Source organism: Cibotium barometz, chromosome 8, assembly GCF_041138505.1.
Source record: "Cibotium barometz isolate CiBa-2024 chromosome 8, ASM4113850v1, whole genome shotgun sequence".
Lineage (NCBI taxonomy): Eukaryota > Viridiplantae > Streptophyta > Polypodiopsida > Cyatheales > Cibotiaceae > Cibotium > Cibotium barometz.
The window spans coordinates 41,928,330-41,940,862 of record NC_141053.1 but is presented as its reverse complement, the minus strand read 5'-3'; the positions used below and the strand labels follow the sequence as shown (position 1 = coordinate 41,940,862).

Genomic DNA, 12,533 nt, shown 5'->3' with positions numbered 1-12,533 from the left:
TGGAGGAAGAGGGGCGCAGCGAAGGAGGAAGGAAGCAATTCAGGTTCGGAGAGCTCGCCGGTCGTGTGAGTGTAGATTTTCATTTGATTATGATATCTGGATTCATGGGACTGTTTTGTTTCGCCCATTTATTTTGGGACATGATTTTGATATTGGTATTATGGAGATGTATTTAGTCTCGCCCATTTATTTGGGACATGGATTCTTTTAGTTTTATTGCATTTTTGAGACTATCTGGTCTCGCCCATTTGATGGGATATGATTATATCTTGGATATATGGCTTGAAACTTAAAGTTGCGGACAACTTTTAAGAAGCTGGGAAGGATATCACGAATTCGGACCTTTTCGAGTATGAAAAAGGTCTGATGGACTCCACTACGTCTAAATATTTGGAAAGTACAAGCTTTGGGAATGGGGGATTATCCTGCAATACAAAGGATCACACTCCTGAAATTTAGGAGAGCTGCTATTTTTGGCCCGACTCGGATGGAAATTTTGTTCGCGTCATTACATCTGGAATTGAGCAGATACCAAGAGTTTCCAAAGTACCTATGACAAATGGGCTCCTAGTTGGGATATTTTTAGAGGTAAAGATTATGGGAGAATCGACTTGAGGTATTTTGGGTCTAGAAGCAGTGGATGCATGCCTATGGTGTGTTTTCTTTTGCTGACATATGTGGATTGGATTGGATTTGAGTTTATCGCTCTGGAGTTTGGCCTCCTGGACAGATGGTGAGATTACCCCAGCCTCACCTACTATGGAGATTAAAAGAGCTTCTAGAATCGACTAGCATTAGGGAGAGTCATGGTGGGATTCAAGCACAGCTGCACATACGCTCAGGGGGGATATTTTAACTTGAGCACCAGGCTGGTCTCAGCTATCGGAGGTTTCCCAGTAATATGAGTAGTTTCCTTCCAGGATTGCAGAGGGGTATGATGGGGCAGTTGTGGAATTACAATGAAGTGTGTAAAAGGGACTTAAAAAGGAACCAATTTACACCATTTGACCAGCGTAAATGCATACAAGAATATTCTGTTTAGCCATGAGTTCTCATGTGTTCATAAGCTGTAAAAAACAACCATTTTCTCAGTGCAGAATCATGGTTTTTCAAAATCTTTTTTTTTTGGGTGTGCATGTGCCTGGCCTTGAATCTTTGTTTTTTGTGGATTTCTTTCCAACTTATTAGGGTTAATGAATACCATGTGGATGGTTTCCGTTTCGATCTAGCCAGCTGCCTTTGTCGGGGTGGTGACGGAAAACCTCTTAGTTCTCCTCCACTTATTCGGGTATGTTATTTAAACAATAGATGCGCGAATGGCTCTAGGGATACATAATTTTGTGTTTGTGTGATATGGTGAACCTGACTTGGCATTGACTTTTTTAAGATGTTAAGTATATAGAGTACCTCACCTTGAACATGCTACTTATGTACTAACAGACTATTGCCAAAGATCCAGCTTTTGCAAAGTGCAAAATGATTGCAGAACCTTGGGACTGTGGAGGGCTTTATCAAGTGGGCAGCTTTCCCAATTGGGATAAGTGAGATCTTTGTTGGAAAAAAATACATGAAACTTGTATTTAAGTTGTTTATGCTTGACTGTAGCTCACTAACAGCTCTCGTGCTGGATCGATTGGCTGTAGATGGGCAGAATGGAACGGAAAGTATCGTGATGATGTTCGAAGGTTTATAAAGGTGGGTATCCACTTCAGTGAAAGAGTTACCAGTTTAAAAACAACTTAAGTTCAGTCTAAAGGTGTGAACCGTTTTAAACTCAGAAACTTTGCCGATTGGTTACTTGTGGTCTTCAATGGAAAGCTGATAGATACTCCATCACAGCCAACCAATAAATCTTTTTTTTTGTTTCAGAAAGAGACTTCTATTAAGTATGAAAAAGACATACAATAATCACAGCTATAAGCCGGAAAAGAATAGAATCACCCTAATATGTTAGGTGATTTCAACTGAGGAGCATCATGATGCCATGAAAGACCTCTGGGACTAGAGGAAAAGAAAATGCCATGGTCCCACTCCCGCATAAATATAACGTGCTTTGCCTACGCAAAACAGAGGACCCCTAAATACGAGCCCAAGTAGCCATAAGAGTATGGATGATATCACCCCAAATAGTACCAATGCACTGAGACCCAAAAATCTAGACACCCTCAATAGCCTCCGTGCATCTAGCTCTCTAGATCTTACATGCTATAATACTGGCAACAACTTCCAACTGGTGTCAATCCTCTGTCTGGGGGGTGTATAATCAGAGTGAGGGACATCCTGCAATAAACCATGCTGGGCAATACCTCTACGAATGAAAATAGCAGGATTTGTATCACTGCCCTCATAAAAGAGCTGTAGACCGGACTGGGAGAGCCAAGCAACTGCCCCCCAAGTCACATGCATGGTTCGACCACTCAATTTGCCCATAAAATGGGCTACAGAGCCCCAAATCTGTTGTGCAGTGTTGCATCCCCATAAACAATCTTGTACAGCCTCAGAATCTGCCGCACACCTAGGGCAGGAAGGTGCTACACCGAAAACCGATCTCCATTGATTGGTGGGGAGACCACCATGTAAGAATAAACAAAAGAAATGAGAGATGTGGCTCCTTATGTATGAGTGCCAAAGTCTATGCCAATATTTGCGCTGTATCAGTGGAGAAATATCATAGCTCTCCCAATGAGGCCTGAGAGTAGGGATCCTATGTATCTATCGAGTTAAAGAAGCTTGGCATTCCGGACGGTGAAACTGAAAAAAGGAAGGCTTTTCAAAGGATCGAAGGCATCAATCCACTCCCACTCTCCTGGATCCCAATGAAGATATCTGAGAGGACTTCTACCATATAACCACAAACACCAAGAGCCATGAGTCACTATGTGAGGAGAAGGGTCAATGAACCAGTGCTTCCCCGAACGATCAACAATCCTCATTGGACTAAGCCTAGTATCTAGGATGATCGCCTCCATACTACATCTCCTCAATCTCCCTCCATGCATGATAGAGTAAATGATGCAATCTGTGGCCTCCTCTCCCGGGAGAGCAATGACCTACAGAGGTATGTCTATCCTCGAAAAGACTCCCAGCCAACTCGGATGATAGTCTCCATGAAAGGTCCCAAAGAGCCACTCATGCAGAATAGCTGCAGCAATGTGATCAATACGAATGCGAGATCCCCTAGGATGCTGAATGGATGCAGCTCTCCAATCCTCCAGAAGACTCTTAAAGGTCTTCCAAGCAAGAACTGCGTATGCACATCTCTTCCATCCTGACCACTGCATATAACGAGATGCACCAAGTGGCCAACCGGCCTCATCCGTGATGAGCTCATTTTTTTTTTTTCCCGAGAAAAGATCCTTTCATTAGTTATATAAAAACGCCCGTAGGGCTACAAAAGATCTCTCCTGCTCCTAAGAAAGATAGAGCAGCGAATACATCATGGCAGCCCGGGAGACTCTCCCTAGGTGCTGCAAAATACAAGCATCAGTACAAAGAATTGAGCGGCTAAATCATACAATAGGGGGGGGGAAGAGCCAAACAGGTGGCCTGTAGTGCCAACGGGGGGATCCCGTGTGTAAGGTGTAGAAAGGGCCACAGCGCCAAGTGGTGTGAAAGGCCTGGCGCCGTAAGATCGCCTCATCCGAGTCTCCCCGGATGCGGTCGTACTGTCCTCGCAGGGTGTGGATCAACTCCTACCAAATCCCCTGTACAGTCTCTGCTGGTGGCTCCAATCTCCCCTCAAAGGCCGTACAACACCGGGCCCTCCAGGTGAACCAGATGGTGAGGCTGCTCTGAGGAGCTCCCATCGTAAATCCCTCTCCTGTGTCCAGCTGGCGGACGAGAAATCCGGTGCCGGAACCAGGGGAGGCTGGCCCCTAATAAATCTGATGGCCTGACTGCCCTGCTCCATCTCATAGCCCATAGCAGGCCCTGACGAAGTCGAGCAAGCAGCGGCACCCCACGTAAACATACCCTGTGGAGAGAGGGGGGCCAGAATACGCAGCATCCGCAGCCAAATCTGCTGTGCCTGAGGGCAGTCCCAAAGGCAATGTCTCTGTGTCTCCATAGGGTGGCCGCATCGGACGCAGGCCGCCGGAAGACCGCTGTAAACAAGCCAAGTGCCAACTGCTGAGCCCCTGTGGTGGGCGACCAGCCCACTGAAAAGCCGAGATCCTGCAGGCCTGTCGACTAGCCCAGAGCCGAGCCCAGAAATCCTCCAGGAACTCTTGTGAGAGTCCCTGTAGTCGCCGATGCCCCGCTGCTCTGCTGGAGAGACCGTCCTCCTCGCCGTCAAAATATGCCGTCCCAGCCGAACAGTATACTGGAAAAAGGTGATCTCTGTGGCCTCAAGGGATGCATAAGGATCATGCCACTCGTACTCCCCGGGGTCCCACTGTAGCCGGGCCATGGGGCGCGCTGCATATGCCCATATGCACCAATCCGGGAGCACATCAGCAGGGTCGGGGTCAATATGCCACTTTCGAGAAGCGGCGGCCACTACCCGAATCCTTTGAAAGGTGCACTCTGCAACCAAAGGCGACTCCACCTCCACTCTCTGGAGTCTGCCCTCATCCTGAATCTCATAGTAGAGGCATCTGCCATCCTCATTGCGAGCTCTGACAGCAATCAGGATCTCCAACTGTGTAAAGGCTCCCATCCACCGTGGGGCCACTGGCTCTAGAGGCGTGAACCACTCCTCTGTGAGTGCCTCCTGTATCTCATCCCTCATAATCAACCCCCCTCTGAAGTGACTCAGCCTCTCCACCTGGATCTCCTCTGGTAGATTGCAGAAGGCCTGCCAGTCTCCAAAACTACGAGCTGGGCCTGCCGCCGCTAAAGGTCCCCAGGCTAGACGAGGCCGAGAACCCAGCATATGACCCTGCTCCGTGCGAACCGCTGTGGGCTCCAGATGAGCGGCTGCCTGGCCCGCTCCTCAACACAAGAAGGAGGCCGCTGAAAGAGCCCCGATCTCAGCAGCTCCCAAGCTCTCAGGATACTCAAAGCAAATCTGTCCTCCCATCCTCTACTGAGGCCTGTCCTCCTCATCTCTATGAAGATCCAACGAATCTCTGGTGCCCAAGTACCCCCTGCAGGGGGCGCCCGAGCCTGCAGTCGCTGCAAGAGGAGCTCTTTCCAAGGCTCAGCGCTTGGAAGCAACCCCCGAACAATAAGCTTCCCCAATAAGGCTCTACTCTGATCGACTGGATCTATAATACCCAAACCGCCCTGAGCCAGCGGAAGTGTAATAACTGCCCATGCAACCTTTGCCCGAGCTGGCTGACCGTCCCGCCCAGACCACAGAAAGTTCCTGATCAGCCTCTGTACCTGGCTGATGCAAGAGCTCGAGAAAATCCAGCAAGACGTAATGTACCACATGGTCGCTAACAGCACCTGATTTGCCACCACCACCCTCCCAGCCAAGGATAGTCGAGCTGTACTCCAATACAATAGCTTCTTCCGAATGCTCAGAAGAAGCGGGGCAATCTGCTGCTCAGGTGACAAATCGAGGCCAATCTGGCATCCCAAATACCGCACTGCTGTGCCTGGAGGAATCCATCTAAAACCGGGGTCCGGGCTTCATGCCGGAGTGGGAGCACTACTCATCCAAAAGGCCACTGTCTTGCGCCAATTGATCAATGCTCCCGAAGCTGCACTAAAAACCTGTAGCGACTGCTTAGCCCAAATAAGATTGGCCTCATGGCCATGCAAAAATAAGCCCGTGTCGTCTGCAAACTCAGCATCAAGCAGGTCCTCCCCCCGGACTGGGAGTTGCGGTTCTCTCAAACCAACCTCTTCTGCCGTCAAATACATACTCATAGCCTCCGCAAAGAAGAGAAAAAGGAAAGGGGCGAGAGGACACCCCTGACGGACTGATCTGGTCAGCTCAAAACTCGGCCCCCGTCCTCCTGCAATCAGCACCTGGCTGCGAGCTGTGGAATACAGAGCTGCCACCCCTCTGATCCATCCTGGCTCAAAGCCCAGGTGAAGCATGGTGCCCTCTAAGAAACACCAATCAACTCTATCGTATGCCTTCTCAAAATCGAGAAGCATCACGACCAAGTCCTCGCCAGGAAATCTAGCTCGGGCCGTCGCCTCCCAGAAAGTAAAGATGTTGTCAAGGATACTGCGCTCCTTGACAAATCCTGTCTGAGTAGCATGAATCAACTCCCCTAGGAAGGGCTGGATCCTCAAACTCAAGGCCTTTGCCAAGACCTTGTAGACAGTATTGAGGATCGTAATAGGCCTCCAATGCCGAATGTCATCTGATACTCCCTCCCCCTTGGGGATAAGATAGATCAAGCCCTCTGAAAAGCTCTGCGGCATCACCCCAGTGTCCAAAACATGCTGAAAGCCCCTGCGGAGGCCTGGCCCCAAAAGGTCCCAATAGCGCATGAAAAAGGCCGGCGTCAGTCCGTCCTCCCCTGGGCAACTATGTCGCGGCAGGACCCTCAAGGCCTCGGCAAGCTCAATCTCTGACAGAGGCGCACCTAGAACTGTACGCATATGGTCTGTGACCCTCCTCTGCACATGGGCCCACACAGTCTGTCTGCAAACATCTCGATCCTCAGTGGCTGGCTCCGCTGAAAGCAGGTCACTATAAAATGCAGTAGCAGTGGCTCTGATCTCCCCGAGCTCAGTAGCTACCGATCCATCCGGTCTACCAAGCTGGCGGACTCTTGCTCGCGCATGACGGGGTCCAGTGATCTCAAAAAACTCTCCAGTCACTCTATCACCAAGCTGCGTCCACTGAGAGGCCTGACGACGATAGTAAAACTCATGTCTCTGCTGCTCTACCTCTCTAACCTCCTGGCGTGCCTGGCTCAGCTGGGACGCCACCCACTCACATGCACGCTGCTGCTCCTGAAGGCGTTGTAGTGAAGCAAGGCTGCGTCTCAGCCGTTGCTCCCGCTCGCGAATCTCTCCCAGTCGTGTCAAAGCTGCAGCGTGTAGAAAAGAGCTAAGATCAATGAGTCCCTGGGCACACTGGCCCGCTGCATCCTGGTCAGAGCACTGACTATCATGCCAGATCCTCTCAATGTCCTCAGCGAGACTGGGATCTGTAAGTACCCTCTCTGGGATCCTCAACTGCAAGCTGGGCTCCCGTGTCCCCTCCTCCAATGTCAATATAACTGGCGCATGATCTGAAAATGAGGTGCCAGCGAGAATGCCGACGGAGCCCCCTCGCTCCCCTAACCAGTCGCCCACATAAAAGCGATCAATCCGTGATAGATTAGTCCCTCCCTGCCGGTGATCCGACCGAGAGAAACTAAGACTGTCCTGAGACCGAGAGAAAGCCCCATGCTGCCATGCATCAGTGATCCTCAGTGACATGCAAAACCGGTCCCAAGCTGCAAGCTCCGTGCCGTGCACTGTAACATGACTGCCTCCCACCCTATCTGCCGGGTCCTCAAGCACGTTGAAGTCTCCCCCAACACACCAATGTGCGGCCTCTGGCAATGCATCTGTAACCTGAGTCCAGAACTCTGCTCTGGCACTAGCATGATTGGGCGCATAGATGTTGAGCACACCCAATAGCTCATCATGCATCCTCAGAATGACATACTGTGCTCTACCAGGCACAATGATCCCTCGATCCACAATGGCCTGCCGCCATACATCTGCAATAACCATGCATACTCCTCCCTGTCCACCCAAAGGACCAAACCCTGCAGACCAAAAAGTGTCCCATCTACTAGGCATCACCGAACCATATCTCCGGATCCTGCTCTCACCCAAGTGGTGCTCCTACATCATCAAAATGTCAATGCTGCCACCAACCAGGCATCTCTGAAGCTCCTGCCTCAAGCAACCTCGATAGCGTATAAAGTGTGCTCCGCCAAGGCCCTGTACATTCCATGAGATGATCCTCATGGATGCCCTGCTGAGGTGGATGCTGTCTCAGCCGTACGGCGGGCCTTCGCAAGCGGCTTGGATGGAGAGTAGTCCCCATCCGAACGGCTGCGAATCTGCCCACCCGGTGTACTGCAAGAATCCCGGATCAGGCGCCAGTGGTGGCTGTGGCCCATGGCGACTGCCTCCTGCTCTGACAGAGCAACCTCGTGTATACTCACATATCCAGGGTCGCGTGCCAAGTCTGCCACTATGCGCACGACCAAATGCCGAATCCCTGAGGTATCCACACTCCCGGGATCCAAGAAAAAATGAGCCAACTTCCAAAGTCGGCCTATCACATCTGTTACCTCCAGATCGCTCATGTGATGAGAAAACTCAACTGCCTGAGTCTTCAAAGTGCTGAGAGCGAGCTCTAGAGTCCACTCCCGGTCACAAGGTCCACATAGAGGGAACGAGAAGGCCACCGCTGAGTCTAGTGCCTTCTCCCCGCGGGCCGGAGGTATCACTACATGAACTCGAATGGGTGCTGGCTCATGGGGGCCCTCTGCTCCAAAAAGCTGTGTGAAGGTATAATCAAAAGCCTCCGAGCGCTGTCTAATGCCAAGGCGACTCAGCCGACTGCGGATAGATGAAAGGCCCTAATCGGCATAGGTCTCCTCTGTGATGCTCGAGCGAGGTCAGTGCTCAGCGCTCTCCGGACTGCAGGTGAGCGCCAGGGAACTGCCAGGGCCTCTCGGGAAGGTGAGGCGGGAGGAGGGGGAGGCGAGGGAGGTGGAGAGGGAGCCGCTGTCGAAACCGGAGCGGGGACGGGAGGAGGCGATGGTGGAAGCGAGGCGGTGGGAGGGGACGGGGGTGGGGGGGGTGAAGGCGGGGGAGCTGGCATCTCCTGGTCCTCAGTCGTCGCTGCAGGGGTCTCCTCCTGAAGGGGAGCAAAGCTGTTCCTCACGGGAACCCAGTGAGGCTGAGACTGTGGCTGCTGCTGCAGCGGTCTCTGGGCGTGCTGCTGTGGCTGTCTTCCTCGGCGGCGCCCCTGTCCAGGCTGCCACTCCGAGGTCTCTGTGGCCTGAGCAGGTGTCCCGGAGGCAGCCTGCCGAGCCGAATCTGTGGGCGGGCCATCAGTAGCCTGCTGCTGTGGTGAGGGTCGAGGTCTCCTGCGAGGGCAGGCCTTGGCCAGATGACCGACCTGCCTGCAAATGAAGCACTGGTTCGGGAGCCCCGAGAACTCCACTCTCTGATCTATCCACCCCCCCCCCCTATCCTAGGTAGCTGAAAGACCTTAGGAAGGGAGGAGATGTCAGACACCAACACTCTGACCGAAGGTAGCCCAGCTGCTCTGGCCACCACTGAAGCTGCTGAGGGGCCCGTCTCTAGTACCGAGCCCACCAATGCTCCGAGCCTAGAGAGGAGCGGAAGATACTCCCGGCGGAGACCAGGGAAACAAACTGTAACATGGAAGAGGCGCTCTCCCTGCTCCGCCGCTGCTGGGTGAAATCCATGCTGCCAAGGTCTAAAGAAAGCCCGAGCACCCCTCATGTCAAGGGGACTCATGGCAAGGACCTTGGCAACGCTCTGGGCGGCCTCGAACTCGATCTGATAATGTCCCTGGCCCAGAAGCTGTACATCCAGGATCTTGCCCACATCTGCAAGAAGGCGGGCCTGAAGAAGATCCCTGATCTCCCCTCTGCTGGGGCGAGTGCCGACTATACGGCAGATGGTGGAATGAGCCTGGAGGCGTTCCACCTCTGCGGTGAGGCTCGCTTCCTCTTCCGACGAAAGAGAAAGCCTGATGGCGGTGACCTCAGGGGCGGGCGAGGGGGCTGCAGATGAGTCCCTCTGAGGCGGGGCGGGAGGAGCCTCCATCAGAGTCTGAAGCTGCGGCGAAGGCGGGAACCTGCTGGAACCGAACTGCACACAGAGAGGCGGGATACGGAGCGAAGAAGAAAAAACAAAACCCCAAGGGGGGGCGGAAGCAAGAAGGAGGGGGGGGGTGGGAGAAGGCGAAGGAGAAAAAAGAAAAAAAAACCCTAAAAAGGGGGAAGGCGGGGGCTGCGCGCAAGAGGGAAGGGAGGAAGCGAGCAGGCGAAAGGGGGGGGATGAGGCGCAGCAGAGGGGAGGGGGCGCGAAGACAAGGGGGAGGCGCGAGGAGAGGAAGCGAGGCGGAACAGGAAAAAAAAGGTGGGGGGGCGCAGCAGCGGAAGCAGGCGGGGGGGGGGGGGGGGGCTAAAAAAACCGGCGGCGGACAATGCAGGGAAGGCGGAGGGGGGAAGGAGCGATGGGTAGGCGGGGGGGCGAGCAGGCAGGGGGGGGGGGGGGGGGGGGGGGGGCGACAGGCGCTATGCAGAACCGCGAGCAGGGAGAGGGGAGGCGGGAGCTTCAGCGAGCAAAAACGGATCTGTGATTTTATCATAGTCCCAAAAGCGTGATGAGCTCGTTCCACATAATAGGTTGTTGGTCAGCCTCATCCAAAGACCTAGGAAGCCTTCTTTGCAAAAAAAGATATTATTGCTTCTCCATGCTCTGACAATGGTTGCAATAAGAGGGGAAGATGGTGCCCTGATATCAGCCTCTGTGAACAAAAATCGTGTGATGGGCATCCAGTCTCTCCCGACCCGGGGTGTACATCCGGAAATGTGAGACAAGAAAAAATCCTTCCAAGGCTCAGTGCCTGGTAGGAAACCTTTGACCACAAGTTTACAGAGCAACGCCCTGCTTTGAACATCTGGATCAATAATATTCAAGCCCCCCTCTCGTTTGGGCTGAATAACTATGAGCCAAGCTACCCTGGCACGAGTGTTTGAGGTGCCATCCAAACCCGACCAGAGAAAATTGTGGATCAATCTCTGCAACTGACCAATGCACGCACGAGAGAAGCACCAACAAGAGGCAATAAACCAAGCTAAGGCAAGCAATACCTGATTAGCCACCAAAGCTCTGGAAGCTAAATCTAATCTCCTGGAGCTCCAATGAAGGAGCTTCTTCCGGATACTCATAAGTACCGGAGCAAACTGCTGTGCAGGAGAAATATCAATCGCAACCGGGCATCCCAAATATCTAGCAGTGCATCCTCTACTGATCCAAGTAAAACCAAGCTCTACACCCCAAGCAACTCTCGGTGAATCACTAAACCAAAAACCGACAGATTTGTGCCAATTAATGAGTGCCTCTGCTGCCAAAAAAAACTCCTCTAGTGCTACCCGGAAGGAACATACGCATATATGTGAAGCCTCCAAAAACAGGGCTGTGTCGGCTAACTTAGAGTCAACCAATTCCTCTACGAAGAGGCAACATGAATCCTGAAATACCAGCAATGGAGCGGATAAAGATGCTCATGGCCTCTGCAACTATGATATATATAATGGGTGTAAAGGGAAAATCACCACAAGCGAGCACGTTGCTGTGGGCATCACGATACATGCATGAAACTCCCTTGATCCATCTCTGAGAGAAGCCCATGTGGCTAAGAGTACCCTCAAGGAAGTCCCAATCCACTCTATCATAGGCCTTCTCAAAATCCAAGAGCAGAATGGCTAAGGGCTGATTTCTCGCTTTAGCCCATTCGACGGCCTCCCAAAACGAGAAAATGTTATCAAAGATGTTCCTGTCGTGTAAGAATCCATTCTGAGTATCATGAATGACATCCTGCAAAATTGGCTGCAATCTGATGCTCACTACCTTAGCAAGAATCTTATATGCGATCCCTAGTAAGGTGATAAGTCTCCACTGGCCAATCAGTGTCTTAACCCCACTCTTAGTAATAAGATAAACAAGCCCCTCGGTGAGAGAAGAAGGCATAGAACTTGTGTCCCACATCTCCTGGAGAGCCGATGTGATCTCAGCCCCAATCTCAATTTAAAAAGTAATGAAAAAAACATAGGAGAGTCCATCCTCCCCTAGACACTTACCATGAGGTAAGGCATGAAGAGGATGACTGAACTCCTGCATAGAAAACGGGGCATCAAGAGTGGCACACATCTCCTTGGTGATCAAATGTGGCAATGCATTCCAAACCTTCCTCTGTGCCCTGTGTCTCCAATCAGAGTGCGGCTCAGCACTAAGAAGGTGGCAATAGATATCACTGGCAATCTGTCTAACCATAAGAGGATCTGACTGAAGAGTGCCATGTGAATCCTGCAACTGCGTGACACTATCTTGATCTGACTGAAGAGTGCCATGTGAATCCTGCAAAACTGCCTGACATTATCTTTGGCATGAGATGGGCCGTGAGTAGCAAAGAAATGTTTGTTGCATATGCCACCCATCTGTGTCCAAAAGGATTCCTAGGCATGGAAACAGTACTCCGCAAGCTACTCAAGAGACTGATGAAGTTCTTCCCTAACAGTACATAAAGAATCTGCAATCCATCGAGCATGAGGATGTTTCTCGTGCTCTTTCTGTAAGGCAGCCAGTCTACGTCGAATAGCCCTTTCTAAATCCAAGGCCTCTTAGATAGGGCACATGTATGATAAAAGTCACTAATATCACAGAGAGCAGAGGCCAGGCTTTGAGAGGCCTGTGAGAAATCATGAGATCTCCAAATATCAAGCATACGACGTGATAGCTCCACATCTGAAAACAAATGATCGGGTGACAAGGTTGCGTACATGGGGTGCTGATCCATGGCAATTCGGATCTCTAATACATAAAACCACTGGGCAATGATCCGATTTAGAGGTGCATGT

The 12,533-nt window shown here is 51.7% G+C and overlaps 1 protein-coding gene across 4 annotated transcripts in view; it reads left to right on the top strand.

Annotated features, from left to right (window-relative positions):
• Window positions 1–12,533, top strand: part of ISA3 (isoamylase 3) — a 242,360-nt gene that overhangs the window by 124,587 nt on the left and 105,240 nt on the right. For all 4 annotated transcript variants that reach the window (XM_086801733.1, XM_086801731.1, XM_086801732.1 and 1 more), the window contains exons 13-15: window positions 1,189–1,288; window positions 1,441–1,541; window positions 1,644–1,695. In XM_086801733.1, the coding sequence (XP_086657859.1) occupies window positions 1,189–1,288; window positions 1,441–1,541; window positions 1,644–1,695 (253 nt within the window). The remainder of the gene's footprint in view (window positions 1–1,188; window positions 1,289–1,440; window positions 1,542–1,643; window positions 1,696–12,533) is intronic.